This window comes from Rhodamnia argentea, chromosome 9, assembly GCF_020921035.1.
Source record: "Rhodamnia argentea isolate NSW1041297 chromosome 9, ASM2092103v1, whole genome shotgun sequence".
In the NCBI taxonomy this organism is placed as follows: Eukaryota; Viridiplantae; Streptophyta; class Magnoliopsida; order Myrtales; family Myrtaceae; genus Rhodamnia; species Rhodamnia argentea.
In genome coordinates this window covers 24,429,532-24,457,425 of record NC_063158.1, presented here as the reverse complement: position 1 = coordinate 24,457,425, position 27,894 = coordinate 24,429,532, and the positions used below count along the sequence as shown (strand labels likewise).

General features: G+C 41.0%; 2 protein-coding genes across 3 annotated transcripts; both read right to left on the bottom strand.

Annotated features, from left to right (window-relative positions):
• Positions 1-59: 59 nt before the first annotated feature.
• LOC115732377 (probable UDP-3-O-acylglucosamine N-acyltransferase 2, mitochondrial) lies at positions 60-17,493 on the bottom strand. The gene is made up of 10 exons (XM_048285744.1): positions 17,231-17,493; positions 16,467-16,673; positions 15,679-15,755; positions 2,011-2,060; positions 1,709-1,773; positions 1,552-1,603; positions 1,407-1,477; positions 1,162-1,228; positions 507-578; positions 60-370 (listed from the first exon to the last, which is right to left on the bottom strand). Exons 1-10 carry the CDS (start codon positions 17,398-17,400, stop codon positions 320-322), a joined length of 882 nt encoding a protein of 293 aa, XP_048141701.1. The 5' UTR covers positions 17,401-17,493; the 3' UTR covers positions 60-319.
• Positions 17,494-23,590: 6,097 nt separating this feature from the next.
• Positions 23,591-27,669, bottom strand: LOC115733622 (cysteine-rich receptor-like protein kinase 44). Of its 2 annotated transcripts, XM_048285740.1 has the most exons (8): positions 27,116-27,668; positions 26,311-26,671; positions 25,723-25,848; positions 25,232-25,359; positions 24,935-25,145; positions 24,561-24,798; positions 24,265-24,415; positions 23,591-24,134 (listed from the first exon to the last, which is right to left on the bottom strand). In XM_048285740.1, exons 1-8 carry the CDS (start codon positions 27,584-27,586, stop codon positions 23,823-23,825), a joined length of 1,998 nt encoding a protein of 665 aa, XP_048141697.1. In that variant the 5' UTR covers positions 27,587-27,668; the 3' UTR covers positions 23,591-23,822. The 2 variants fall into 2 exon arrangements, with proteins under 2 accessions (XP_048141697.1, XP_048141698.1); XM_048285741.1 differs by lacking the exon at positions 25,723-25,848 and having other exon boundaries at positions 27,116-27,669.
• Positions 27,670-27,894: the final 225 nt, after the last annotated feature.

Sequence of the window (27,894 nt, the reverse complement as noted above, 5' to 3'; positions counted from 1 at the left end):
GACTTTCCTGTGCAAGAACCAACCAATGAAAATAAGCATTGGCCGGCCACTAAAGCTTGAAAACTTGATTCAGCACTAAAGCAACTACCGGGACATGCGGACCTACAATCAGGAAGTTTCATACCTGACCAATTTCGCCACAAAATAAAGAATATGTTCCTAACAAATATGATAAACAATGCTCCAGGAACTTCTTCCTTTTTGGGCTGGTGGTGGGACAGAGCAGACCCGCCTTCACATGATCTTTTCCACATCAAGACGACGATGTTAAAATGACTGGAATCTTATATCATTAGTAACTCCATGGAACACCTCTCCTTCAAGACCAACCACGGGAAACAACTTGTCTTCTCCAGATACCTATTGGCACCTGCAAAAACAGCCGATACAACAAATTGAATATTGGTCAGCTGACACCACCACCAAGCTCTTGATCCTGGTAATACTCAGTGCAACATCAGTAAAATGAAAACTGCAAAAGCATTATCAGGTGATAGGGTCCTTACAGCTGGGAAGCCGCCATAATCCCCTGGCTCTTTTATGTCCTTGATGACGCAGCTGTTTGCAGCTAGACGCACCTGCATTTTCAAATGGTATTTGCTAGTGGCTAAGACTCTTTACACATGCACAGGCAACTTTGTTTTCTTGATTAAGTTGCTACAAGAAACTAGTGCAGTGATTCCAAATGGGATGTTAAAGTTTACTGCAAATCAACCCCAGCAAAAGTTGCATAATAAGCAACTCAATGACAATAACTTAGAACCTATGAGTGCTTCTACATGTAAATGCATATCATACACTCAACTCCAACTAATCTCTGTCCTTTTAAGTTTTGAACCAATGGGAATGGTAAGGTAATTCGAGGGGGTCAACAGGAGCTGAGCACAGTTCTTGGTCAAACAAGTTTAACCAACCAGTTGCAACCGATTGTTAAACATGGGCCATGACATGACAAATTGAAGTTTGCAATGATTGAAATACTAAAGGATATGGTGTTCAACGAACATCATAGGATTCAATCACATTAATGTGATAGCAATTTTTCTGCCATAAGAAAGCTCAAAAGCAAAAGCACCAGCTTAGATCATTGCAATGTACAAATTATCACATTGAACTCATTTAGCAACTTTACATCACCAGACAATTCTAACAAGTGGATACCTTTGATGTAATAGACACATGATCCCGAACAGCTGCCCGTCCACCTAGAGTCACATAATCTCCTAAACTGAATCGAGGAAGAAGTCAAAAATCATAAGTATGGCCGTGCAACTTAACAACTCAGCTTCTCCAAAACAGAAAAACTAATCAAAATATAAACTTAAATGAGTTGTGACAGGAGAAAAATGCAGAAAGGTCATTCACAAGTTCCAAGATTATAAAACTTCTCAGTGAAAACAACATACGTTGCTGAACCTGCAATTCCAACTTGGCCACAGAGTATGCAACTTTTCCCAATAACTGCATTGTGGCCAATCTGAAAAGCCACAAAAAGTTCATATCATAAATCAAGCAGTTTTATGGAAACATTATAGTCAGCAAAAAACCTACCTGAACTAAATTATCTATCTTTGACCAATCCCCAATGACCGTATCTCTCCAACTGCACATGTATATAGTTCGCACGATCAGTCTTTAATCTTAATCAGGCAAAAAGGATTTTCTTGGAATCGTGATATCTCAATAGTTCATTTGGAGTGCAACACACCTGCCTCTATCAATACATGTATTTGCACCAATCTCCACATTATCCCCTATCCTAGCAAGCAGCATCTGTCAAAGGGAAAGGAGAAGAAAAACAGATCACATGTTGTTGTGCTTGATGAACCGGCTGGAACAATCCCAAGATTCCAAACAGGAATTGGGCCTTGGTCCTCCAGTTTGCTCACTGAACAGCTATGTGAAAACCTAGATTGGACCAAACAACCATGGCTGGACAACACTAAAATATATTGCAGGCAAGAAACAAGAATTAATCAGACTCTTCACAAACTAAAACGCAAGACCAACTTGAGGCTTCTTCAACATGTTTCCAGACTTATCCACAAGAAATCCAAATCCTGTAAACAAAATGACACCAAAATTCAGGGACGCCAAAAAAAAAAATGACAACCAGTAACCCTTATGTCAAGAAGAGCAAGTTTGTGTCCAGGTTAGAAGAAACTTAGGTTGAAATTCTTAGATGCAAGACCTTATTTATGAGAACAAACAAAGGATAGCTTAGAACAATGTTTATAATACCACATAGCAGCTGGCAGCAAGTTTACAAACAGATGTTCGTTTAGCAATAGCAGCATCCACACAAGCCAATGCAAAAGGTATGCTATCATCCCATCACAAAACAAGCATGTAACGATCACCAACACAAACTCCATTGTGGATTATGTCAAAATAGCACATTCGTTTTTGTCGCGACCTAAAAAATAAACGGGTTTATTTTCGGGCTAATGGATTATCAGGTTAATTAATTAACTAACCTAACTCGGACTCTCCCAAGTCCATACCAAATCGCAACTTAAGATTCAAATAATTAACATGCAACGTGTTTTGAATTGGAGTCGCCACTAATCATTTTCGGTAGGTTGATTAGAAACCTAAATAAAATAGCGGGAGAAAACTATCTTATTTCCGCGAACCAGAGATTTTGAATTCGGGGATTTGGTTACGTCAGATTTCTCTAACGCCCTTTCGGTACCATTTTCATGAAAAATATTTGATTTGGCAATTTTGATGGATTTTACTTGAAATTCAAAGATGCAATTTTTTTGGTTTTTTCTTCTTTTTTATGGGGATGTAAAACATTGAACTTTGTACGATATACACCATTGGTGATTTAGAAAGAAAGAAAACGCAGCCAATCACGAGTATTTACAGAAATAAATTAACATGTAATAATGCTAAAATTTGGAACACGTGGCATGTCTAAAATAAACAAACGAATGTTCACACCAAACGATTACATTTTTGTAGATCGAGATGGAAAGGATTACCTTCTATTACACAAAATCTTACTCACATACACGTTATAGTTCCCTTCAAGATCTCGGAGCTGGAAGAACGCGGCTGTCGTCGAAAATGGCAAGCAATGGCGTTGTTGGGTTGCGAGGGGCGAAATATGTGTCGGGACTCGTCGAAGATGATGCTCGACTAAAACTCTTTTCTTCACTCTCGAATTTTCTCTTCTGATTTTTCTCAAGAACTCTCTTTTTCCTCTCTAAAAATTCCTCTCAAAAACTCTCTCAAAACTCTCTCAATTCTCTTCCACTCTTCCTAAAAAACTCTCTCAATTCTCTTCTACTCTCTCTCTCAATTCTCTTCCACTTCCCCCTTCTTCATCTTCTTTTGGTATTTGCAATACGGTCCACGAAGTTCCAAGTATTTGCAATACGAGTCCACTGAAATTTTAAGTATTTGCAATACAGTCCTTGAAGTTTCAAATCTTCTCGGTGTATTTTTCCATCCCGTGCCTAGTCTAGACGCATGCTAAATTAAGTGTTCCGCTTGCCCGATTATATGCCAATGCAATGTACGCTAAAAATAAATATGTGAGATGATTTTTATAATTTTTATGCAAAAAATAGATTAATCAAAATTTAGGCGTCAACAGCTGCCCCTCTTTGAGTGGAGGCTCGTAGAGGTTCCGCTCAAAGACAAAATTGAATCCTAAATTTTGACAGTGCAAATTATGGATGAACTTTTTGGCGGGAGTTTTAATCCCATTTTTTATGTAATGAAGTGATGCATGATATGCAAGACTGTAAATAACACGTGTCATAATTTCCCTTTTTCATGTTAGAGAAACCTGCACATGGATCGCATACAAGAATACCTGTTTTACCAAATTTCTCGTAAGCTAATGGTTCTCTTAATTTCCAAGCTTCTTTTTGCGGATGCAAGGATTTTAAGGTATTTGGCCTATCTGTTATCGGAGACTTCTCCCTAATGCAAGACAGCGCAAGATATGTGTGTCGTTTGAGATCACAAGAGCTACGTCGTTGTGAGTCGAAAGAAGTGAGATCAAGTTCACAAGAGCTACGTCGTTGTGAGTTGATTAAATGTCGAAATCGCCAGTGCATATGTCTTCACGATTCGATAAAGGGGAACCAAAATCATAAGAGCTACGTCGTTATGATTTGGTTTGGATAAAAAATATGGGTGCTTATGTCTTCATGATTTGATAAAGGAGCCGGAAATCATAAGAGCTATGTCATTATGAGCCGACTAAAGGTCAAGATCACCAGTGCATACGTCTTCGTGATTCGATCTTGAAATCATAAGAGCTACGTCGTTATGATTTGAAGAGATGTCAAGATCGCCGAGTGCATATGTCTTCACGTCCCGATATTGAAACCATAAGAGCTACGTCGTTATGATTTGATAAGATGTCAAGATCGCCAGTGCATATGTCTTCACGTCCCGAGAGGAGAGGCATATTGCCCGATTTGAACAATATTTGATAGGAGCACCATCGAATGGAATCGATAAGTACAAAAGGGGCATATTGCCTGAATTGAATCATAACAACTATCATGAGAAGAGTTGTTAATTTGAAAAGGGGTTCAGAAAACTTACCCGGGTTCTCCAAACGATTAATCAAGGAACGAAGCGATTGTTTGTATCGTACACTGGTAGGCATTTGCCAACAAAACTTGCTCATTCAATAATCCTTGGAAGAATTTCGAGACCTTGGGAGGGAACTCGAACATCGGGAATGTATTACCTATCATAGAATGTCGGAGGTAACACACACAAACATATTCAACAATGAGTATAATGCAATCACTCATACTATGGTTCATGCATAACCATTCCGTCAAGTTTGCATTACCAATTTTGTCTAGGGAGGTTCTCACATTACGAATACCTCGAATGTGAGCTGAATGGGGGGACTTCGGTTCGAAAGGGCTTTCTCTCACTCTCGAGAAAAGCTATTTATCCTGTCTGCAGGATTCAAGAGAAATCACTCAATCTTTCCATCATCGCATTCGATAAGGATCCAAGTAATCTCGCAATTGATACGACCGAGCCGATCTGGAGGTCTTGATTAGGACCGTAATGAGGGCTAGGTCAAAGGTTTACAAAGGGGACTCTAGTTGAGTCAAGGCTGCTGAAATGAATTTCTTCATCATCTGCTCCAGATTTACAAGTCAAGAGCCCCGCAAAAATGAGAGAGAAATAATATTGCTCGAATTTCTTCGAGTGATGCTTAAAATCATTTAACTCTACGTTAACTCAAGTGCCCTAATCAGAAGAGACTTTGGAGGGTTATAACGTAGGCTAGGATTGGGGACCGAGGAACGAAAAGGCTCGTTTTGGCTCAGAAATTAAATGAGAAGGGGCTTGACGTTGGTGATCATCGTCGACTAGTCACCGATCTTGGTCTTCTGGAAATGTCTTGAGATAGAATACCATCATTGAATGAGGGATGGTAGATTTCTACTGAAAATTGCACTTTGCAAACTGATTTCTTGGGGAGTCTTCTTCACAACAAGTGTCTGTCAAGGATTTGCAAGAGACACAATGCAAACATGTACGTGGAATTTACAACTTAACATGCAAAAATGTACATTCAAAATTCAGAAGTACTTTACAAATGAATGTGCTTTGGCCTTACTTTTGGTAGGCACTTTGCTTTTCCTATGCTCGAAATTTTCATATGAGATCGCTCTTTGCTTTTCTTACTCCCGACTCTCATTTTTCTTTTTTTTTTTTTTTTTCTTTTTTTTTTTTCGAGAGCGGGCCTTTCTCCTTTAAGCTGAGTTTGCCTCTCCCTCTTTTTTTTACAATCCCATGATTTTGAACCAGGAATTACAACAAACATAAACATTTACAAAGAAAAATTATGTAAACATAAAAAATCTAGCATACAAGAAATGAGTCCATTCGGGAATTCTCTGTTGACCCGACCATCTCCAATTCTAATCCTTGGGAAAATGCTATCTTCGTCTTTGGAATGAGCAAATGATCACCAACAGGGGTTTAAGAAATGAATTTGCAGGCTCAAGTGGGCTATGCAAAGAATGAAGTGTATAGGATAGAGAAGTGAATGCTCTTCATCATCCTAAGGCACTTGAATTAAAATTCGAGTATAAATGCAAAGAAACACCCGAAGATTAATGTTAGTCCGAGCAAGAAAATTTCTAACCATTTACCTCGTGTTGCTGCTGGAATTAACTCGTCTGGACCCCGATGTGGGGTGATTCTTGACAGGGGTAAAGAAATGAAACCACCACTCAAAAGGGGTAATCAATGGATCACCTGTAGTGTTTGGGATAGAGAACTGAATGCCTCTGTCATTTCGGCTATCGTACCTTTTGCGAGAAAACCTTTTACCTTGTGAAATGCGGAACTTAGCCACCGTTCAACTCTCCCGAAAAAAATGGGACGTGTTTGGAAAAAGATTGCCTTTCATCATCCTGTCTTGCCCCATTCCATACATTTGGTGTATCTTATGTAGTTCATGTTCCTTATTCGGAGTTGATAAATTAAACATGAGGAACAATCATGCACAAACTATGCAATGTATGAGTGTTTTCGAGCATATAAAATGCAGCAACTTTTTATCTTGGTGGATAGAATTTGCAAGCACATAAGAAACTTCTTAGGGGCGTGGATCGTGAGTTGCCCCTGCTCATGCAAATGAGTTGCAAAACTTCATTATTTGGTTCGAGACATGAGATTGTCAAAGGCTCCGGGAATTTCTCATTTCATTAATTTCTCGGGGAGAAGGGATACTTCCGTATCTGGAAAGGCAAGTGACCCACAGTAAAAATCAAAAGGGAAAGCATCAATGTACGTTCTCATGTTCTAAACGAGTTGAAACGATACCGCTTTACCCTTGTACGAATTTCTTGTGAACTTTGAATTGAAAGGATCAACTCATCCGGATTGGATTGTATGTCCGGGATGTTATCTCTCCGGTCTTGTAACCATCCGGGCTGAGTTTCAATCGGCATTGAACTGCGAAGCAAAAAGGTTTTTATTAATCTTTGTACATTGATGCCAAATCCCGGGATCGAACCCGAGACGCTTCGGACCACTGTCATTCCCCCAACCACCAGGCTGTGGTGATGTTGGCGTCCACGGTTGGTTCGCTTTTTGCTATATTGTTCTCAAAACAGTTGGCAATCCCCAGTCGAGAATAAAATAAGCATAATTTAGAGTTTGAAATGACCGAGAGCCAATTGGGACGATACGGAGTTACCCATCTTTGAGCTCGCTTGGCCTTTTACTCGTATTTTCCCAAGTAAGGCTATTCGGAATCTCTCTTTACGGGCGTTCAGAGGCGTCGTCCACAAATTGATTTGCTACGGGCCTAGCTTAACAAGGAACTCACGCATTTGATAAGGGAGGAGAAAATTCGCCCTTTAACTCTAGGCAAATTCTAGACAACTAGAAAGTAAAAAATATCCCACGCAGGGGGACTATACATGGAATTAAAGAAGTATTCATGCGAGATTGGTTCCACCTCTCTTGCTGGCCATTCCAATGATCGATCGATTTTGTCTTGGATCATACACCAACGATCGTTGTTCAAGGATCCATAATCACTTGCTTCGGATCACAACTCGGGAGGTCCTTGACTCTCGAACCGGGCGATCAAGGTGGTGAGCTCATCATCAAAGTAATCTTCTGATTTTTCGAGCAATTGATACTCGAATTGGGCAGTGTTACTTGCTAACATTGGCGACAGATTTCCCACTTTGTTTTCGCCGTGAGCAGATCGACTCCTTGAGCTTGAGCTTCCGCCATTGCTCGGGAACTTGTAGGGATGATCAACTAGTCTGCTGCTAGAACCACCAGCGGAAGGTTGGTATGGCCTGTATTCTTGATTGGGAAGTGGCCGGGTACCTTTTGCTCAATAGGTTTTCCCGGTATTGATCTTCCAATCAACTCTGGTCCGGTCGCCTTGGTCCCAAGCTGCATCGTGCTTCCTCGCCTTATCTCTAACCCTTTGAAGGTGATTTGTGACACTTTGCATGGTGAGTCCGTCTATATTCATCATTTTGTGTGTACAGCCGAGTGGTCGTCTTTGAATTGATTCCTAGTCAGTCGAACCGCCTCAATGAATATAGAATGAAGCTTGGCGGACCAAAGGGGCCTTTTCTTTTGGACAAAATCGTCGTCGTCGCCTTGGTCGTGGTTTTTTTGTACGAGTAATTGCTTCCTTGACAGCATGCTGCCAAATGTTTTGGAGCACTCGAACGCAGCGGGCGGCTTCGTAGGACGTCTCGAGCACCATGCGATATGGCCCTCGTTACGAACTGGCGATCATTACTTGCCGATACTACGATGACCCGTATGTCCAACTCGGAATCAATGATCTTTAAGAGATCTGAAACCGTCCATGTCGATCCCTACCACGGCTGTGACGACGATGTCAAAATCATATTTGTACTTGCCTCGCATTTGTAAGGCATCCGTTGCTTTCGCATAAGCAAAAACCCCGTACATGCAACTTTTCAAGCATAGCAACGAGGATTGAGAGGGAAACGGGGTTGCCATCAATGACCATGACTCGCAGATCTTCGGGATAGGAAGGTTCCCATACTTCCGCTTGGAAAGAACGTGTTTTTCTTTTAAAACCTTCCATATGTAGATCGAAAATGGCTGTTTCGACCAGAGACCGAGCTTTAGATGTTCTCGGACTTGCAAAACAATCTGCCCGAAAATCACAAAAGTGATGGTGGTCTTTCGTGACGAGTTCGGGTGGTCATTTATAAACTTTTTCTGATCCGTTAGTCTCGCATATAGGTTTTCGCTTTTTCTACGAAAGAGGACAACTTTTCCTCTCCTTTCCGGTCTTAGTGCCTTGGATCCATTTCGTAATAACTCTTGCATCTCACTCAATCTGTCATCTTTTTCCTTTTGTGATATGTAGGAGCCCTCAAATCTTTTCGCTTTCTCTATGAACGAGGCAGTTATTTCCCTCCTCAGATCTTTTCGGTTCCCCCTACGAACGAGGCAGTTATTTCTCTCCTCAAATCTTTTCACTTCCTCCCGAGGCGCTTATTTCCTCGAATCTTTTTGCTTTCTCTAATAACGAGGCAGCTATTTTTTTCTCAAATCTTTTTGCATCTACCTATGTGAAGGCTTTTAATGCTTTTCCTTTCGGCGTTCAATCAAATCTGACAAAGAATTCACGCATTTAAGCATGACGATATTTGCGGATAGTACTGTTCTTTGCCCCTTGATTAACTCTAGGCGTAAAAGGAAGAATGTCTCACATGGGGACTTTGTAACAAACAGTACATTCTTTCACGCATGTCTCTACTTCTCTTGAGAATTCATAAGGGCTAGCTAGTAATGCTCAAAAGAGTGATATTTTGAAAGCCCATAATAAAAACTCAAGCTTCATGTAGGCTACGGACTCGGAGTTTCATCGGTGTTGAATTGGCCGATCGTGACATCGTGGAAACTCCAATTGTAGTGATGCATGTCACTTCCCTCGAAGGGCATCGGTTACGCCTCCGCAAGGCCGACTTTCCGGGATGTATCCCCAACGAAATCCGATTGTGCGAGAACTTGCTCGGGAGGATGAATCGATAAATGAGCATTTTCAATGCTCGGATGTGGCTCATCAAGGAACATGCCACCAAAGGTGATGGGGTTGCTGCAGACATGGCAAATAGCGATGTTAAGAGCATCCCTATACCTCTTGATCTCTGCTCGAAGCTCTTCATTTTCTTCCTTTAGAGACGCAAGTTCATGACTTTCACTTTGAACTTTCACTCGGGCCCGCTTGTTTTGAAACCAAAACCCGACCTTCAAGGGCTCCATTCCTAGCTTCCGGCTCAACTCATTTTTTCGTTTCCCGTTCACGTAAGGGCACTCCTTGAAGGCAGCTTCGAGCTCTTTGATTTGATGTTTTCTTTTCCGGGGTTGACTACGGTTGCTGCTGCTGCTATTGTTGTTGCTGTTATCGAGATCTTGAACTTCACCGCCAAGGGAGTTGGGTTTTACGGCTTCGCGGCTGGATCCGGCCTCGAAATTCAGCAGTTCATTCTCGGGGATGTCTAGGTTGGTTGCCTCCGAGAAGTGCTTTGGTAGCCTCCAAACATGTTGGATTGAAATACTTCTTACTGCCTTTTGTTCACTCTACTCTCCGCTGTATGCTTACTCTCTCCAAATTCTTTTGAGTAAACATGTATGTTCCAGAGCCTCCCTTTTAACGTGGATGAAAACCACCAAGCCAGTGCTTCTCCCAAGATTTCGTGTTTCCCGCTCTGTCTTCTTCATTTCCTTCTGACATGGTGGGACCCTCAAATCTTTTCTCGAGTATGCTTGTCCCTCTTTTAATATGGCGGAGCCTTTAAGTCATTTCGCAACTTTTTCGAATTCGTGAGCCTCGAGATGGTAGATCCGTGATTCACGGACGAAACGTCTGTAGTTTTGCCCGGATAATTAACTCGGCCCCCACAATAATTATTGCTATAACTTTTTCTGCCCTTTAAATTAGGGCTTAACGCCGAGACGATTATCGCTTTCATATCTTCATCTCCAACCTTCTAAGCACTCTTTCGCATCCACTCTTTTTTAGCAACTTCAAGAACAATGGCCTCCCTCCCCGCACACGTCTCCTCGGGGCGAGGTTTTAGCCAAATGGGAGAAACTTTATAATCTCTTAGGCCGGGGCTATTCTTATATAGCCAACCATCCGGAGGTCGAAACCGAAATCCGTCTCATGTTTACGGATATGGACACCGTTTCTATTCAAGGTACCAAGTTAGAAAAGGAATATAGGATCTTCCCTACCCTCTTCACTAACTTCCTGGAGGCTTACCATCTTGCTCATCAAGATGTTACTTTGGCCCATCTTGTGAGGGCACGATATCGGGATCGGTCGGACAACTTGATGTTGGCCGATCTTGTAGCCGACAATTATAAAAAGGCCCTTGACTACGGTAATGATCAAGTCTCACTGCTGATTCGTGAGAGGGGGAACTTGGTGGAACGTTTGGCCATGTCCCGGACCATCTTTGAGCGTGATCCGCTCGATATTGTTTTGAAATTCCAATGCACATGGCTGGAAGAAAGGCTGGACGATCCGACCCTGGATATAGCCCGCGGGAGAATGCTGATCCATGACTTGGAATTTGCTGTCGAGTATCACGAGGACAAGGTAGCCAAGCTTAAAGAGAAATGTGAGCTCCTCCTCTTTAAGGCGGCGGATCTCGATTCTCGGAGCGATCGGTGTAGGCGGAGCATCAACCGTATGGAGAGTCGGTTGAACTCCTTTGTGATGCTCATTAGGGCTCGGTTTGGTTTTACGTTCCCACCCCGATGATCTGTTTGTAAGGTTTTCTGCTGAATGAAATGGATGCAAGTTTTTGCTCATTCGCGTTTTGCTTTCGCATTATTCCATCTTCCATATGCTGACAGATTTTATCTTGGTCGTCATATTTTTTGCAAGATAACCCCTTTACTTTGTGGATATGTAAATCTCACGCTCCCGATGGTCAATTCAATTGGGCCGGAGAAACCCCCATTTGAAACAATCTCTCAGCAAACGAATGCCCGAATGTGAACAACTCGTGAATCTGTCTTAATATTATAACTCGATTATGAAAACATGAGAGTAAATCAAGTATAATATTTTTTTACAGCATCAGAACCGACCGGGTTGGTAAGGACACGACCATCCATCTCGGCCATAATCAAAGCACCACCAGGGATCACCTTCTTTACTATATATGGACCACCATAGTTTGGAGCGAACTTCCCTTCCGGGAGTGGGACTATTGGCAACAATTTTCGCAAGACCAGGTCATTGATCTGAAAATATCGAGGCCGAACTTTTTTGTTGAATGATTTAGCAACCCTCTGCTGATAACACCGGCCATGACATATAACCTTAAGTCTCTTTTCATCGATCAGATTCAATTAGCTCGCCCTCTGCTGGATCCATTCAGCTTCCGTCAGCATAGCTTGAGACAGTATACGTAAGGAAGGAATTTCCACTTCAACCGGTAGAACAGCCTCCATTCCATATACAAGAGAATACGGGGTTGCCCCCGTAGATGTCCGGATCGAGGTCCGATACGCCATAAGTGCAAATGGCAACCTCTCATACCAATCGCGATAATTTTCAGCCGTCTTCGCTAAGATTTTCTTAATGTTCTTATTGGCGGCTTCTCTTGCTCCATTCATCCGAGGACGATATGGGGAAGAGTTTAGATGCTTGATCTTGAATTCCTTAAACAATTCGTCCATTAGCTTGTTGTTCAAGTTTGAGCCATTGTCGGTGATTATGGCTTCAGGTGAACCGTATCGAGAAATGATATCCCGGCGGATAAAATTCACGATATTTCGTGCTGTGACCGCTAAATAAGATGCGGCTTCGATCCATTTAGAGAAATAGTCAATTGCTACCAAGATGAATCGATGCCCATTGGATGCTTTAGGATTGATAGGGCCGATAACATCAATGCCCCACATAGAAAACGGCCATGGTTCGGATAACCGATGCAACTCGTTCGGAGGGACATTAATCTTGTCACCATGAATCTGACATTTGTGACAACTCCGGACATGCTGAACAGGGTTGAAAGTCCCATCATACTTCTCGAAGCCGGGCATCTTGAACTTCTCCGGCACCGTGACCTTGGAAAAGATAGATAGGTCAATCTGGGGTATGTTGTGAGTCCCCTCAACCTCTCGGATCCTCTGTTCCATTTGGGCCAACAGCTTGGCCGCATCACCATTCAATCCGGAGGTCATAGGGCTGACTTGAGGGATTGGGACTACGGGTGGCGTGCTCGAGTTCATGCCTGTGATGATCACATCTTCCAGCGGCATTATCCGATAGGGAGCAGCTTCCAAGGCTTTACCGGAGTTATCCGCGGGAGGAATTCGAGCAGGAATAATTAGCGGCGGACTGGAGGTGGATGATTGCAGTTTGGTGGTGAAGGCAGCCATCATTTCTTCCATCTTTCGGGACATCATCCCTTCAAAGCGCTCAGTCAAGGAGCCAAGTTTCTCGTCTAGGGCAGCACCGACGGTAGCGTTGATGTCGGCCATCCTCTTTGCGATCGATCGAGTAATATGTGGAGGATCCGTGACAAATTACACATACGCAGTAACAAACCCAAAATGAGTACAGGGAGCAAGAATAGCGAGCCGGCCCATGACATCCCTCTAGACTCAAACGAACAAAGTGATTATGACCAAAGGATTGAAACATGTAATTTTCAGTTTGTCCGCTTTTACGAAAAAATTCGTATTAATTCGCACGTTGATCAAAACATGTCCAAATTTTACGAGCTTGTAGTTGAGAAGGTGATGAACAACTTTTATGTTGGCCAATCGAACTAGAAATGCGCGGATCAAATCAGTTTAATGTGTCTTTCCAAAAAAATCATGTTCAGAAAACTGTTATAACCGCATGTTGTTGAAAAAACGAAGGGCCATCTTAAATTATGAATTTAATTATGAAATTTTGCAAGATATTAGTTGAAACATAGGTCTACAACTTTCGTGTTTGGCACTTACTCAAAGCTCGATCGTAGATTTTAGTAAAAATCGCACAACAGGAATAAGCTAAATCAGAATTGAGGACAGCTGATGAAATTGTAAAAGCTATGGAAGCAAAGTGCGAAATTGGAAATAAAACAATCAACCTAAACCATGGACCGACCCAAAATAAAAATGAGATAACAGGGTACAAGAGACAAGAAATTACCTCTCATACGAAGAAAATGTCAATCACAAAGACATGCGCATGAATCGTGAGTTTAAATCTTATTTTATCTATCCAAAAGGCTTTTGCAAAGTGAAATGATGAACGAAACGACATGTCGCAGCCTCGCGCACAGTCATCATGACTAGTCGCAACCTCGCGTACAATAGTCATGACTAGTCGGGTCCAATCACTTCGGCTTGGTTCGGTCGACAAGGGCAATTCTCATACATCGTAGCCTCACGTGTATGAGAACGATCCTTGAGCCATTTTTTTGGAAAAATTTTCGGGATCCGGATGGGATAACCTTTAGCGAAACCTTACAGCCAAGGTTAAAGAACCATCTAAATACCATCTTAAAACTATTAGTGTGACCTAGGTCCGGTCACGGGTTGTGTGCAATGTAGTGCAAATACGATAAATCATGTACAACAATTAAAGGCAAACACCGCTTCAATGATTCAAAAGTTAAATCACAATTCCAATTCACCAAGCTCGCAAAACAAAGGGTTAGCCGATCACTCCTCCCCTTATAACTCCCAATCTGCAAAAACATTTAACACCTAAGAATGAGAATTCAACCAAAGTTTACCAAATCAAGTGATTTCTTTTTCATGAAATTATCCGGCCTAAGTCCTCTTTGAGTCCCCAGTGAGTCGCTAAGTCTGTCGCGACCTAAAAAATAAACGGGTTTATTTTCGGGCTAATGGATTATCGGGTTAATTAATTAACTAACCTAACTCGGACTCTCCCAAGTCCATACCAAATCGCAACTTAAGATTCAAATAATTAACATGCAACGTGTTTTGAATTGGAGTCGCCACTAATCATTTTCGGTAGGTTGATTAGAAACCTAAATAAAATAGCGGGAGAAAACTATCTTATTTCCGCGAACCGGAGATTTTGAATTCGGGGATTTGGTTACGTCAGATTTCTCTAACGCCCTTTCGGTACCATTTTCATGAAAAATATTTGATTTGGCAATTTTGATGGATTTTACTTGAAATTCAAAGATGCAATTTTTTTGGTTTTTTCTTCTTTTTTATGGGGATGTAAAACATTGAACTTTGTACGATATACACCATTGGTGATTTAGAAAGAAAGAAAACGCAGCCAATCACGAGTATTTACAGAAATAAATTAACATGTAATAATGCTAAAATTTGGAACACGTGGCATGTCTAAAATAAACAAACGAATGTTCACACCAAACGATTACATTTTTGTAGATCGAGATGGAAAGGATTACCTTCTATTACACAAAATCTTACTCACATACACGTTATAGTTCCCTTCAAGATCTCGGAGTGGAAGAACGCGGCTGTCGTCGAAAATGGCAAGCAATGGCGTTGTTGGGTTGCGAGGGGCGAAATATGTGTCGGGACTCGTCGAAGATGATGCTCGACTAAAACTCTTTTCTTCACTCTCGAATTTTCTCTTCTGATTTTTCTCAAGAACTCTCTTTTCCTCTCTAAAAATTCCTCTCAAAAACTCTCTCAAAACTCTCTCAATTCTCTTCCACTCTTCCTAAAAAACTCTCTCAATTCTCTTCTACTCTCTCTCTCAATTCTCTTCCACTTCCCCCTTCTTCATCTTCTTTTGGTATTTGCAATACGATCCCCCGAAGTTCCAAGTATTTGCAATACGAGTCCCCGAAATTTTAAGTATTTGCAATACAGTCCTTGAAGTTTCAAATCTTCTCGGTGTATTTTTCCATCCCGTGCCTAGTCTAGACGCATGCTAAATTAAGTGTTCCGCTTGCCCGATTATATGCCAATGCAATGTACGCTAAAAATAAATATGTGAGATGATTTTTTATAATTTTTATGCAAAAAATAGATTAATCAAAATTTAGGCGTCAACAGTTTTATAATACAATAGGCCGAGACACTACCAACGGAAATTTAAGCAAAACCGACACAGCCATTTAAATGAGAATCAAAAGCACTCAAAATACTGATGAGAAAAGCTAATAAATGAGACAAATTGTCCTGCCTTACCATCTTGACCGACACATACTCCATTGTGGATTATGCATGATCCACCAACAGTGCAATTACCCAGTGAAACATTGTACCTGTTGAAGATGTGATTACTATGTAACGCCAATTGATTCTTCACAGTTTAACCAGGAAGGATACTATTATACATTATATAATTAGTTCAAACAACATTTCTTCAACATAGTTGACATGTATAATGAATGTTCTGAGCCTATGCATGGATATAGGTCAAGCATGATAGAGCTAGAATTACTAACCTTTGACATTGAGCACATTTTTTGGCTAAAAATTAGGCCATTCCAGCCCTATGGAAGGAAAAGGCTGATTCGCATTCTAATTTCTCTTGAAAATCAAGAGACAAACAACTTAATGATCTTTTTGTACAAGAACTTAAATGTTACAAATAGAACAGATAAACAGAATTGGACATAGAGAAACAAGACTGCAAGTTGTGGTAGTGCGAAATAATATATGCCCGTTCTTATATGCTTGCTTGCACAATGTGCATGAAATTTACAGGGACAAACACAAGTTATACAAGTTCAACGACCTAATTGCAAAGAGTCACCTCAAAAAGCACTCCTAACCATTATGTAGAGGGAAGCATAGGGGTCCATCGCAATACACAGCAGCCAGACAACATACCAACCTCAACCTAAAGGTCCAGCCAAGCCAATTATAAACAGAAATACATACGGTCGTACGAATGGAAAAGTACTGGAATCCAGACAGATGCAACATACACCCAAGCAGCAATCCAATATAGAGAAGGAAGTAAATGCTACCCAATCTTCGTTGACTGGCCAACTGTAACAGCGGGTCCAATAACTGTTCCTGATCCGACATGTACATGTGCACCCAGCACTGCTTTTGGATGTACAACAGCACCGACTTCAATGAGTGCAGTTGGATCAATGCAAGCAGACTCATGGAAAGTTCCACCTCCGTTTGGCCATCTCTGAAATTCCCGGTAACTTGTTCCATCACCACCTCTAATCTTTCATTTAGGGGATTGCAAAAGTAGGTTCAGTGTCTTATAACACTAGAAAGAGACTGTGCTAGTCCTACATCTGCCAATATACTTCCTATTCCACATCAAATGCTAATGTGCACTTAGTATCAGACACACTACAAGAATGAAAACCATGCTTAAAGAAGTGGCAATATATAAAATACATGCTACAACGTTTTTAGCTGAAACTTGTGAGTAACATAAACAAGAAGATCCTAAGTAGAAAATTTCAATTTTCCCATTCTCCTTTCACATCCTGTTCCTCATTTTCACAATGCCCATTGACACCTATTTCATGCATTGTTGGCGCGCTTCATGCTTTTGCTTAGAATGAACCGCCGGTCGTCAATTGTCCTCAGCTCATTATCTACCAACTAAGACTTCTAAATTTCTTAGAATCAATGTCAAAAATTAGCTAACATGGCATTAGAGCTTGAAGCGCAATTGCTAGGACTTGATCTTCTTCTCAATTATAACTCTACTCAGAGCCACATTTCGTCGAACAAATGAGCCGCATGACACTTGAATGAGACAAACCTGGAACTTGCATCAACTGAACATGTGGACAAACTCTGAATGTTTCCCATAGCGAACGCAGAAAAAAGATTCAATTTTTCCGCGTGCTTCGTCTTCGAAAGGAGGAGGGGGACCGAACTTGGAGCACCAAAAGGAGAGAGCTTTCTCAGACGAACCGCCATCGACGCCATGAACAGAGCAAGAGGGGTGTAGATGGGTGTCGCCCAAGTAGTCAGCAAGCAAATCTCGTTCGTATGGTGGGATGTGAACAGGCCCGAAGTTGCAGCAGAAGGGCTACCCAAATACTAAACTCCAGTACTGTCTTGCATTTCGATATGGAAAGGTCGGAACAAGAAGAAAATTCAAGGAAACTGCGGGCTTGTCCTGCGAGGGGAAAGAACAAAAGCTTTTGGTCAACGGGTGAATGACCTATAGAAATTTGGAGGGACGTTGAATTAATTGTCCGAAGAATTTGAATAAATCAACTAAAAACTATTCCAATTCCGTAAATATGAAGAAAAATGATATAAATGACCCTTATATTTTGATATAATATACAATGTGGTCCCTGAACTTTTAATTAGACCTATATGATCCCTAAATTTTAATCTAATATATAATGTGGTCCTTGAATTAAAAGTTCAAGGGATCACATTGCACATTAATCAAAGTTCAAAGACTATTTGTATCATTATCCCTAAACATGATAATCAACTAGAATTTTTGTACTGGTATTGATTGCACATGTGAGAAAAGTTTATAAAGTTAGGTAGATTTATTTGCTAAATTTGTATTAAAAGTTTAAAATAATGTTCAATAATTTATTTCGAGCTTGAAGACGAGAAAATAGAGAGCTAGGGAGAGGGAGAGGGAGAGGGAGAGGGACGTTTTTAGCTGAACTACTCTCTCTGTACCGCTTGTGTGGTGTATAAAAATTCTTCTCATTTTGTAAGCTTTAACGATATTTGTTGAAATGGGAAAATTTGTCTGAAAAGTCTTAAACTTATTGCGGTTTTGTCAATTTAATCACAAACCATCTAATCGTGTCAATTGAGTCATGAATCTTTACATGTTTCGTCAATTGAATTCATCCAACCAATTTTAGCTGGAAATCGTTTAGGTGAAAGTCAACTGTCCTATGTGGTATGGTCAAGACTGGCATAAATATTGTATCTAGAAGATTTAGCAGCCGTTGAGTGAATAGAGTATGAACCCGATGATTAGGTCGCCCATACAATCAAATTTTTGGTTTCTATAAATAGAGTTCTTAATTTACGGAAATCAGCTTGTTACTAAAGGTTATTTCCAACTTGAGATGTTTTATGATCCGTTATAGAACCATCTTCCAAATCTAAGATCACAGCTTCCTTAAAATGGATTTTTGAGCCACATATAGCATATGTCAAACATGGGTCTTCAAATAAGAACACTTTTGGATCTGAATATTTCCCCGTATTTGAATATTCTTCAGAAACAAAATCAGTCTTTTGAATCCGAACAGATAGAATATTGAGTTTGAAGTTAATAGATTGCTTGTTGATACTCGCATACGAGTCTTTATTCAAAGGTGTGGTTGAAGTTTCATAAGTGTTATTTCACCTAATTTAGATAACATGATTCAATATCTTGAGAAATAGATAGGCGATATTTTTACCTTGAGTTTGAACATTCAACCAAGGTCAATATAAACTTTTTTTTCTCTTGTGTCTCACTACAAATAAAGTACAATAATGTATTTACCACGTTCAATTTGACTAAGGACAGTTTTGTCAATATAAAAATTTATTAAAGGAGGTTTTCTCAACCGTTTCATGGTTTAAAAAGCCAAACCCTAATGTATTTTTCCCCTAAAATCTAACTGCAATAGTCGCGACTTAGCAATAGGGCAGCACTCCTTCACTTTTCATCTTAGGGATTGTTGCTTTTGGCTGATAGCGAATTTTATTATTCATCTTTTACTTTAAATCACTTCATTAATACTTATATTATTTTACTGGAAAAAATGAAACCAGAAAGAGAAACAAAGAAAAAATTTGTTCTCCAGTAGATCTTGGAATCGAACCATAAAAATAAGGTAGATTTCAAAACACTAGGGACGGTTTTAACATGGTATGTTCTAAGTTCTAGGTCTAGAATTGATGCTCCATAATGATGCATGTTCAGGGGCAAATGACTCCCTTAAATGGTTCAGTCTGCCCAAATTCCTGCATTTTCAGTTTCATTTGTTTCGCGAGCTTCGGATGCCGGCATTTTGACCGATCGTTTCGGCGGTCCTGAGGCGCTCTCCATAGGCGGCGATTATGACATCATCCGGCAGCGGCCAGTACAAGGCCTACTTGCCATCCCTTCCACCGCCCCTCACTCTCCTCACCTCTCTGGCCTCCTCTCCACCTCCTCCGCCCTCGCCAAGGAGGAGAAGTAACACTCCTCTCTCTCTCTCTCTCTCTCTCTCTCTCTCTCTCTCTCTCTCTCTCTCTCTCTCTCTCTCTTTTTGATTGGTGAATCGGTGTTTGTTTGTCTGCTGCGATTGAGGATCTGGATCTTTTGGTGTGGTCTTGAATAGACGCCGTTTTGAACTGCCTTTGTTGATGTTAGGATCGGTGTTGACTTTAGATCTTTAACTCTTGTTCATCTCTATTGTTGCTTGCATCGGATCAGTGCTTGAGTGCTCGTTTATGTGGCAGAGACTCACTTGGAAGCTTCTTTTAAGTTCCTATTATAGCCATGGTAATATTATACGGATGCTATTCCGGATCTGTTCACTAATCGTCGACTCCGGCCATAATTCTAAGGACAGAAGAAGAACTTCTCATGAAGCATCAGGAACATTAGAATCAATCTCTCGCTTCGTTTTTCAATGGCAAGTCATCTTTTTTCGTTAGTGTTTGCGCAAGGTTTTCAGTGATATCTCTTTAGGATATGGACTATTTTAGTCCTTCAAATGGAGAAATGGACAAGTGAGCTACATCCCACTATATCAGCGTGAGGATGCGCTAATATTAGGCATATTTAGCACGCTTGCCCGGTCACGGATAAGAATTGGCACTAATCAATAATTTTATTATTATTATTTATTTTTCGAAACTATAGATAATAAATTTAACTGCTGCGTCCTAGCTGCTTAAATTTCATTAATCAAAGCAAAATTAAAATCTTAGCTTAAAATTTCTACTACATATAGTATCAAGTTTACACTACCTAAAGCTACTACGATTTGAAACCGACCTATAAGTCCACAATCTATCCTTATATCGATGATAAAGGGCAGAAACCGTAATTGATAGGCTTTTTGAAGGAAAATTAGTACCTTTTTTTATTTTTTTGTTTGTCCTATCTTTAACAGTCCTCTCTCAGACTTTTGCACTATGTTTTTGCAAAGTGCGGGAGTCGAATCCCGTAACTATGATACTAGCATTCCCACCCTTAATCTCTTAAACATTAGAGTCGCATGCCTCCTAGCTCAGGCTGAAATTGAGCCCGGTTCTTGAGCTAAAAGCAAGGAAATGCTCTTGCTACGCAGTCAACCTCATGATAGGCACCGGATGACGTTCCAAACCCAGGATTCTCTCTTCGAATTTAGGATATCATACGTTGAGCCCCTTTCTTCTTTTGTAAATTAAATCAATATGATGCTATTTCTAAGCTCTTATGCGATGAACGTTGAATTGCGCTAGATCAAAGAATTAAGGCAAGTGTGGCAGCCATCTTGGTATGTCCACATTGTCATTGAGCGCGACAGGATCAAAGCCATCGGGCATTCGCCTGACCTTCTTCGCCAGTTCGGCAACGTCCCCGGCAAAGTCATCGACCTCCACGGCCTGATTCTACTCCCAGGTCCCCCTTCCGTCTCTCTCCATACTTCAATGGGTACTTGCAAGCATGTTCACTTGCTTTGCTGAGGCAGGAGGGCAGCATGTTCCTGGAATGGCTAGAGCGGTGGAACCACTGGGCTTACGTGCGTGCTTGGCTCAATCTGTCATGGACTCCGGTGAGGGTTTGCCGGCATCTTGGGCTGTTCGAACTGCAGAGGACTGTGTGCAGGTTGCTGAGCTGAACCTAGTGCTAATAATCATTAATGCATTAAGGGAATCTATGTCTAAGACAAAGCCAGCTTTTTCGGGCGAAATCAGACTTCTCTGTAGTTGTTTGGCTTTAACCATGGGGAATTTTCAGCTTCTTTGACATGATAGAGAGCATGCACGGACAATGTTCCTAGTAGCTGAAGATATATTGGAGGTTTGAATTAACAGTGAACTCCATGAAGAATTTGACTAGTGGGACTGATATCCAGCTTGTGTAGAGAGACCAAAAGGACATGGCCTGGAGTCCCTGAGATGGATCTAAACTGACATGGACAGAGGCATAGTCGCTGTTCAGTATTGTTGTCTTTCAGATGACAACCAGCATGTGGGAAAATATGCTCAGCAGTGATGAAATAAACCAAGTTTTACTTGTAAAATATTGATTCTGTTGAACAAGCCTTAAAAAGATAATAGGTGGTAGTACCCAAGTTCTTTTTTTAGTTCTCCTGCTGCATAAATGCCTGCTTTTTAGTTGTAAGAAACGGATTCCAAAACAAACACGAGACAACACGGAAAACATGTCAAGAATTTCTTGAATCACTTATTGAAAGGAATACATCTCGCAACAGAATGTACCTTGGCTTCCATAGATTAAATGCTTTCAATGCAGCCTTGAGAGGGTTCTTCTTCCCTTCTCACGTTTGGGAGATAAGCCAAAATAATGTCCGTTTTCCTATGTTCTTTCTTCTCAATTCATTTAAAATGTTGTAGGAAGAGCCGATTTAAAAAAATGTGAGAAAGAGCAAGTAACTGCCTTCACTTGTGCAGCATATGGGCTTGGGCTGGGTTAGCCCAACATGGGCGGCCCATCCATAATCCATACAACCCATAAAACCCATCACCGGTAATCTGATTATATCATATTACAGAGGACATGATTTCTTTTCTATTCCCTTCTGCCATTTTATTTTCTGCAGGGTTGTTTCCAGATGCCCCTCAATGTCTCCCTGGACCCTAGTACTGGACCCTAGTATCTACAGATCTCATGAATCTCATTATGTGTCCGGACAGGTATCTCCATTGAGTTGAGTTTAGTTCATGTAGAAATTTTTCCTGACATGGCTCTGTCTAGTTTCAACTGCATTCAAAATTGAGTCATGGCTATCAACTGCATTACAGCTTCTTTTCTTCCTTCTTCTAGCTCTAAGCTCGTACCAACCTGGATTTTGCGTCCTCTTTTTCTTTTTGTTGTTATCGTCTTTTTTTTTTCCAACTTTTTAATCTCTTCCCAGGCATGAAAAAAAAAAAAAAAAACCGGAAATTGTCGCCATGCTAAAGAATTACATAAATTCATCCTACCCTAACAACATGAGGAGTAAATGTAATCACGTAGAAGGTATACAGATGTCTATGAACATTGGACCCTCGTATGCTCTAGGCTTTTCTTGAAAATTTATTCAGTCTTAGTGAGGAGTGGCGAATATATTTCATATCTAATGCAGCTGAACCCAAAAGTGATGTGGAAGAACTGATTGGATCTACCATGTTAAGCTCCGGAAAAGGAATAGTTAAAAAGAAAATCTAGTCATTAAGTTCTATGAACATTAAGCTCTGGAAACTGTGAGGATGTGAAAGTATATTGATCGGGGTGAGATTATGTATTACCTTCATTTGGTTAGCATAATAGTGTGAACCATTATCTTTGACTTTTAAATAATTACTTGAGGTACATTTGTTTGAAGGGAAACTATCTTCGAAAAAATATTTTTTGACTTTCCGATGCTTTGATGATAAAAATTAATATTGATTTACTGAACACAAGGTTATATTGGGTGAAAACGACTTCCCATTTTGGTAAAAAGGAAATCATTTTCCTTAAACCACAAAACAAATGAAAACTTCCCGTATCCGTGGAAAAAGATTTTTATTGAAAATATTTTCCTTTGACATGAAATTTTCTAAGTTGGATTTGCTACTTCTTTAGACTCCATTTTTTTGCAAAAAAAAAAAAACATAGAAAATTATTTTCCCCACTTTTCGGTGTTTGAATCATTAAATCCGTGCTGGCGTGCAAGGTCTATGCAGGCTTGGCTCTTAGAAAGCCTAACGAAAAGAGCTAAATTTGTAGATCTCAATTCGACAAACATTTCTATAATGCAAAGTAACATTAGAAATATCTTTACGATGAACGCAATATGCAAATGAAGTAACTTCTTCAGTGTAAAAACGGTCTATAGTCAGTAATATAAGCAACATGGTTCACCCATTTTTAAGACCACTGTGGCCCATAATCATGCATCCCAAATTATCCAAACTGCGCGTTGGATCGACCCAATCAACAAATGAAAACATGCAGTAGCAAATGATGTAGTTATATAACACATTGCCTTGGCGCTCCATCCAGTCTCCTTCCAGGTTCAGACAGTGTAAAGGTAAGAGCATAACTTGAGATAGATGATATCACCATGTAGTTGACTCGTGGGAAGTTTCACATGCATCTCATCTCCTAGCACAAGGTGAAAAAAGAAAACACACATGAATTTAACACAATCGAACACAAGATTCACACAAATTTGGACTCCAATCTGTGATCATCGAGGATATAACTCGGTGATGGAAGCCTCGTTCACTGATTCTTTGTTTTGTCTGTTTCCAGATCGCGAAGCTGTGTCAGATTCAGGGATACTGTGCAAAATGAACACAGGTCGTGATGGTAGGGGCAAGGTGGTGGAGTAACTATTGAGCATCAAGATCACCGCACCCATGGTTGGTCTGTCAGCCTTAATTTCTTGAACACACAGCAATCCAACATGAATGCACCTCAACATTTTGGTCCTCGAACCACTGGTCAAATTAGGATCTATGAGATTTGAGGCTGTCCCTTCCCTCCAACTCCTCCATGCCTGCAATGAATCACAAAGGCAAACTCAGTATGGTAAGGACGGCTGCTCGACTCGTTCAAGTTCGGGTCCACTGCACTCTTTTGCAGCGATTCTCTAGAGGAAGGAGAGTGTATTGGGGATATTTACTTACATAGCTAAGAAGGTCCTCCACCGTATCCCCAATGCAGAAGCGGCTACGTTTTTGACCACTAATAATCTCTAGTAGCATCACCCCAAAACTAAACACATCTGACTTGACTGAGAACAAACCATGCATTGCATACTCTGGAGCCATGTAGCCACTGCATCACAGGAATAATGAGCACTTTAAACACAATTCCATTTAATATGCTGTGCCCTTACATCTGCTAGCTATTCAGATTATATGGAGAAGAGCGCAGGAAACATGACCATTTTTTTTTATATACTCTGCTATCTATTACTTACTAAGTGCCGACAACCCTGCTTGTGGCGTCTTGAGTTTGATCCACCATGAATAGCCTTGCTGTGCCAAAATCTGAAATTTTAGGGGTCATCTCTGCGTCAAGCAAAACATTGCTCGCTTTAAGATCCCGATGAATGATTCGAAGTTGAGAATCCTCATGAAGGTAAAGAAGCCCACGAGCAATGCCTCCTATTATCTTTTGACGCCTTTCCCAATCCAGCTGACTACGCCTAACAGGATCTGCATAGCATATTGGTGAAAGGTTATAGAGGATGTGACCCAAGCAAGGTGACTTTCTAAATGCAGATTGGCAAGAACATGCACTTCAATTACTCTTAAATCGGATGATGCTGGAAGAAAAATGGCATGACCATACCATATATAAAGTTATCCAGGCTTGAGTTTGGTACGAACTCATATATAAGAAGCCTTTCTGTCCCCTCCAGGCAAAAGCCTAAGAGCCTAACCAAATTCCGGTGTTGAAGCCGTGCAACCAAGAGGACCTCGTTCTTAAATTGTCGATCACCTTGTCCCAAATCTACAGACAGCCTTTTTACAGCTATAACTTGTCCATTGGCCAATGTTCCCTGAAAAAGAACATGAAACCATCCATATCCATGTGAATGTTTCAAATTCTCTCGTTATTTATGAATGAACAATCTGCAATGATTACCTTGTAAACTGTGCCAAATCCACCTTGTCCCAACTTATTTGCATCAGAGAAGTCATTTGTTGCCGCTCTGATGGTATTCAAGTCGTACTGCAGGGATTCTGCAGTTCTGATTTCATCTTCAGGTACAGCTACAAAGTGGAAAATCAGAAGTTGCTTATTGTCTAATTCCACATTATCGGTAAGCCTGTCTGCTGATTTAACAGTTAATAGTATTTCATTCTTATTTAACAGTTAATTCATTCGAAGAAAAAGTTTGTACTCTGGGTGATGGTAGAGAATAAAAGGTTTCCAGAGCAACAGGGAACCTTGATGTCTCTAGCCCACGCTTAATCTGTCCTTGTTTAGTCAGAAATCACCAACCTCTGAATTTCTGAAAAGTTACTAGCTTTTGCACATCAAGGCTGAATAATTGACTGCTAATATGCTTCACATAGGTTGTATTCACCCAGTACTTAACGAAAATCAGTCACGCAAAAGTAATCAGAACTTACTTTTGAAGTTTTTCTTCAATCTTCTCGACCTCAAACAGATGCATAATATTCCAGCAATTAAAAGAGATAATCCAACAGCTGGGATTGTGATAATGAGGGCAATACGACCGGACTTGGTGCCCTTTCCTGAAAAAGGAAGAGCTCTGATGTTAGACAAGAAACTCCCGGAGAAGTGTACTTAGACCCTATCAGTTTCCTGATGAAACTACTTCAGACTTTGATATTTAGATCCAAAGAAAGAAAGACTCATGATGCCATCAGAAATACCATCAATTTCTCATCTGCTAGTTATTTCATGCGTATGCCTTTTTCGAGAGGATACATAAGTGTCTCAGGAACTTATTACACTCTGAATAAAAAGTTGAATCGCATCATGCTTTAAAATCCGCTTTATTTAACCACACTCAAAGGAGGAGGGGCAGAGGAATGAGGGGGAGCAGAATCACAACCCCTAGTCTCTTGTTTGTAGGAGATCATTGGAGTTAAAAGCATGCTCGCTCACATCCATTATGATGTTTGTCCAACAGACAATTGAAAACACAAATTGAATGCTCTGGCACAGGTAAACTGTACATTAAAAGGAAGTACCTTTAGTGGATGGGTTATTCGTTGGAGGCGGCGGAGGAGAGACTGGCGATTGTGGTGCCAGTGGTGGTGACGGTGGCGACTCATAACCCGAAGGATTAATAAAGGGGTACTCTTCAAACCCGATTTTGCAACTGGGAGTAATAACCCTCCCCCCTTCTTTCTGATTACAACACTGAGGAATTTGTCCAATAGCTTGCACCAAACAACTGTCGCATTGTAGTTGCGACAAGTCTGGAGTGCACTGCGCAAGTCCAAACAGAGTTTTGAAGTTTGGAGCCATCGCGCTACCGACAGCAAATTTCCTCGTCGAATTGCCATTTGCAGCCCGGTCTCGCAAACCGTCTGTTAGATTTCTCAAAACCTAGAAAATAGAACCAAAACCATAAGCTACTGTCAGGAGAAGAAAACAAGAATTAGCATTTTGTCACGACCCAAACCATAAAATCCTACTCAATTTTTAATGCAATAAAGAATGTTAGCTGCTATCCAAGAATGATTGCCGAAATCAAATGCTCCTGTGAGCTCATACTACCCGGAAAAGCTATGTGCCAATCCTAATGGCTTACAGGAAACATAAAGTTCAAGAATTCAAGCAGAAAGGGGTAAGAAAGCACTTCCTTGAGAACAAGTCGCAGAGACCATAAAAAATGGAACAAGAAAACAAAAACATAATTAGCAGCATGATATGAACACGTGCAATATTTTAATCAGGAACAACAACTGATTCATGTAAGTATTTAAATGAAAGATGTCGCTCATAAGCATGCTAGAGAAAAAAAAAAACAGTAACTTTCCATCTTCGAACCTGATTGAACTGATCGACATTGCCGGTGACATCGTTGGTGTTCGACATGTAGAAGGCAGGCAAGGCCTCCATGGTCCCGAAAATGGATCGATTCGAGTACCGAAGCATGCAGTAGTCGTACTCGATGATCGCCTCCTTCTGCACCGGGCACCGGCGAGCGATCTCGGCGGCGGAGTCGTTCAGGCAGCTCCGGCAATCGGCGTCCCCGACGTCGCCTCGGCAGAGGGCGATGGCGTTGACGGCGTCGGGGCTCTGGCCGGCGGAGAGGTTGTAGAAGCCTTGACCAGCGGTGGCGCTTGAGGAGGAGGCGACGGAGGCGAGGACGTCGCTGAGGTTGGCGTCGTAGGTGCTGTTGCCGGTGAAGTTGCCGGTGGTCCCGCAGAAGTCGTACAGAGGGTCGGCGCCATGGACGGAGGTGGCGAGAGCGAGGAGCGGAACGAGAAGGAAGACGGAATGCCGGGGAGAGATCATCGGAAGCTCCCTGAGTTACAGTTCCGTCAGCGAGAGAGAGAGGGAGAAAGGGAGGGGATTCCGTGCGGGAAGGCAAATGGCTTTGAACCAATTAGCGTCGACTTTGACTTCCGTCCGATGGACTTGACCGTTGACTTGATTGGCAGAAAAAACCCAAAACAACCGGGGAGATTACAACCGTGACACCATGAGATTGTGACGGGACTCGATGATACATTCTAGGCCTCCAGGATTAGTCTTTTCTTCTTCTTTTTTCCTTTTTTTTTTTTGTCAAACAAGATTAGTCACAAAATTTCTAAATTATTTTC

What these genes read in the sequence shown, in the direction of transcription:
- LOC115732377 (XM_048285744.1), bottom strand. Translation starts at nt 17,400, where the DNA reads ATGGCGTCGATGGCGGTTCGTCTGAGAAAGCTCTCTCCTTTTGGTGCT. An exon ending in TCAGTTGATGCAAGTTCCAG is followed by an intron (nt 16,674 to 17,230) that starts GTTTGTCTCATT and finishes ATGAAAGATTAG; the next exon opens with AGGTGGTGATGGAACAAGTT. An exon ending in ATTATGGCGGCTTCCCAGCT is followed by an intron (nt 371 to 506) that starts GTAAGGACCCTA and finishes CTGTTTTTGCAG; the next exon opens with GTGCCAATAGGTATCTGGAG.
- LOC115733622 (XM_048285740.1), bottom strand. Translation starts at nt 27,586, where the DNA reads ATGATCTCTCCCCGGCATTCCGTCTTCCTTCTCGTTCCGCTCCTCGCT. An exon ending in GATTTGGCACAGTTTACAAG is followed by an intron (nt 25,146 to 25,231) that starts GTAATCATTGCA and finishes GTTCTTTTTCAG; the next exon opens with GGAACATTGGCCAATGGACA. An exon ending in AGCAGGGTTGTCGGCACTTA is followed by an intron (nt 24,416 to 24,560) that starts GTAAGTAATAGA and finishes CCTGTGATGCAG; the next exon opens with TGGCTACATGGCTCCAGAGT.